Source organism: Antrostomus carolinensis, unplaced genomic scaffold (assembly GCF_000700745.2).
Source record: "Antrostomus carolinensis isolate BGI_N321 unplaced genomic scaffold, ASM70074v2 scaffold736, whole genome shotgun sequence".
In the NCBI taxonomy this organism is placed as follows: Eukaryota; Metazoa; Chordata; class Aves; order Caprimulgiformes; family Caprimulgidae; genus Antrostomus; species Antrostomus carolinensis.
This window is the reverse complement of record NW_010323736.1, coordinates 18739-21095: the sequence shown is the minus strand read 5'-3', so window position 1 is coordinate 21095 and position 2357 is coordinate 18739. Positions and strand designations below refer to the sequence as shown.

Sequence of the window (2357 nt, the reverse complement as noted above, 5' to 3'; positions counted from 1 at the left end):
TGTTTGTGCTCAATGATGTTTGGAAAGAGATCAGATGTAGATTTTGATAGGAAGAATTTTTGTGATCAGAAGCACATGAAAACCACTAACTCTAAAGTCTAACTACCCAGATTCTGAAATATGCAGCTTCCCAAGTTGTCTTAGGAGTTTCTTCTTTCAAGAAGTTGCTATTGGTTGTTACAAAACTTAACCTAAGAGATCGAGCACAACAATTCTGAGGTATTTACAAAGCTTGGCTCTTTCTTCCTATCTTATAATTTAGTTCAGTTTACTGAGCATTTCAGTGCCACATAACTGCATCAGCTAAAGAGCCATTTCCCTTTTGAGATTCATTTTCCTCCAAGGGTGTGAGCAATTCATAAATATTCTGCCTCTGATTTCTCCTTTTTCTTCCCTCAAAATCCTTTCACTTTCAAGCATTTCTGCTTTATTGTCATTTACAAAGGTAAAAGACATACATCTCTAGTATTAATAAAAACATTAAGCCAAACTGGTAAAGCCCAAAACCAGATTTGGTGTAGACTTGTCACTAAATATTTAAGTGACAACTATGCCACCAGACACAGGTATATCAGAAGTCTTCAGAAGACACCATTAACATTTGCCTCCCCCGTTTACAGCTGGAGTTTCTGACCTTCAGTCACTGACTCCACAAGAAGCTCTACGGAGAAAGATGAAACAAATGTCTGACTTGAAATACGGATATTTAAGCACAGAACTGTGACTGAAGGATGTTAAAGGAAAAGGATAAGGAATCAAAGCAGCAGTCAGCACAGTATCACAGCTGACAGAAATTACACTTTCACCAGAGACCCAAAACTCACGTGAGCAGACTCTGATGTGCTGTAGTACAACAACATGAGATAGCAGCTTACGCGGTGCTTAGAAAAACACCATAATCCTCTTACCGGTGACACAGGAAAAGAGAGCAGATTTATGCTGGAGGGAACTAGATCTTCTCTCTTTGGAAAGCATTCTTGAATTGCTTGGTTCATATTTTTCAGCAGTAATGAACATTTTATGCAATTTTGGATTTATGCCTTCTGGAATCATACGTGGGCTGTGCTGGTAGAAATGAAGCGTTTTGTTTCCTGAAATAGCTCGGTGGATGCTCCTTTTGTTAGACTGGCTTTGATTGTAAGTCTGCAAAAGAGATAAATAATATGTTGTTGGATTAGTTTTTTACATGATTTGATCAAAAATAAAAGAACACCTGAGTGCCTGGGGGGGGTTTCTTATTATTTTATGTTCCGTCATCAAGATGGTTCTTTGGTTTTGTTTTTTGTTTTTTCTTTTCTTCCCCAAACACAGCTAAAACAAAATATGATACAAGGCCCTGAGAGCCAACCATACACCCTCTTCTGTGAATATTGTCAGCTGGCTCAACATAACTGTTTGTTCAAGTTCTTGAACTGCAAGTTCCAGACATGCAGTGTGACTCCACATTATGGTAACCGAAGAAGAGAGAGGAAAGGAACAGAAGGACATAGATGAAAACATTAAAGCAATAAGGTTGTATTGAAAATCTGATAAAGAATACATCAAAACATAGCTACTAAGTTATCTTTTTTATTTTCTTTTTTAAAGAGCTTCCTTACTAAAATAAAATCAAATTAAATTTGAATTATCAGGGTTTTGTGCCTAGGTAGGCAAAACATCCCGAGCAAACGTAACAAAAAGCAAGGACATACCAAAGAACAGTGACTGCTCTTTACACTGCAAGCAAGATGAAGTATGAAACAACGTACAGCTTTTTACGTTCTGTAAAAAGACCAGAAGCAGGCACAGCACTGGAAAGAAAAAGAAACACTGCCCTTGCCTGGGGGAATTTACAATCTGCAAGAGATATAGGGATAGAATCATAGAATGGTTTGGATTGGAAGGGACCTTAAAGCTCATCCAGTTCCAACCCCCCTGCCAGCAGCAGGGACACCTTCCACTAGACCAGGTTGCTCAAAGCCTCATCCAGCCTGGCCTTCAACACTTCCAGGGAGGAGCAGCCACAGCTTCTCTGGCCAACCTGGGCCAGTGTCTGACCACCCTCACAGTGAAGAACTTCTTCCTAATATCTCATCTAAACCTCCCCTCTTTCAGCTTAAACCCATTTCCCCTTGTTTTGTCATTAATTGCCCTTATGAAAAGTCTTTCCCCAGCTTTCTTGTAGGCCCCCTACAAGATATAGTACATTAGATTAAATCAGAAACAAAGAAAGAAGGTCAAGCAAATAAATGCATAAAATTACTAGTTAATGCCATGTATGCTCCGAGTCCTTTTAGTGACACTCCATCTTTATTGTGGAACAGAGAAACCAAGACAGAGATGGAGAAACTACAGAAAAGAACTGGTTCCCCTGCTGA

At 39.2% G+C, this 2357-nt stretch overlaps 1 protein-coding gene across 1 annotated transcript in view; it reads right to left on the bottom strand.

Moving 5' to 3' along the window:
- Positions 1-908: 908 nt before the first annotated feature.
- Positions 909-2357, bottom strand: part of FANCM (FA complementation group M) — a gene marked incomplete at both ends in the record, with an annotated part of 11703 nt that continues 10254 nt past the window's right edge. Inside the window, one exon of the mRNA XM_029085618.1 lies at positions 909-1143. Coding sequence (XP_028941451.1) covers positions 909-1143 — 235 coding nt within the window. The remainder of the gene's footprint in view (positions 1144-2357) is intronic.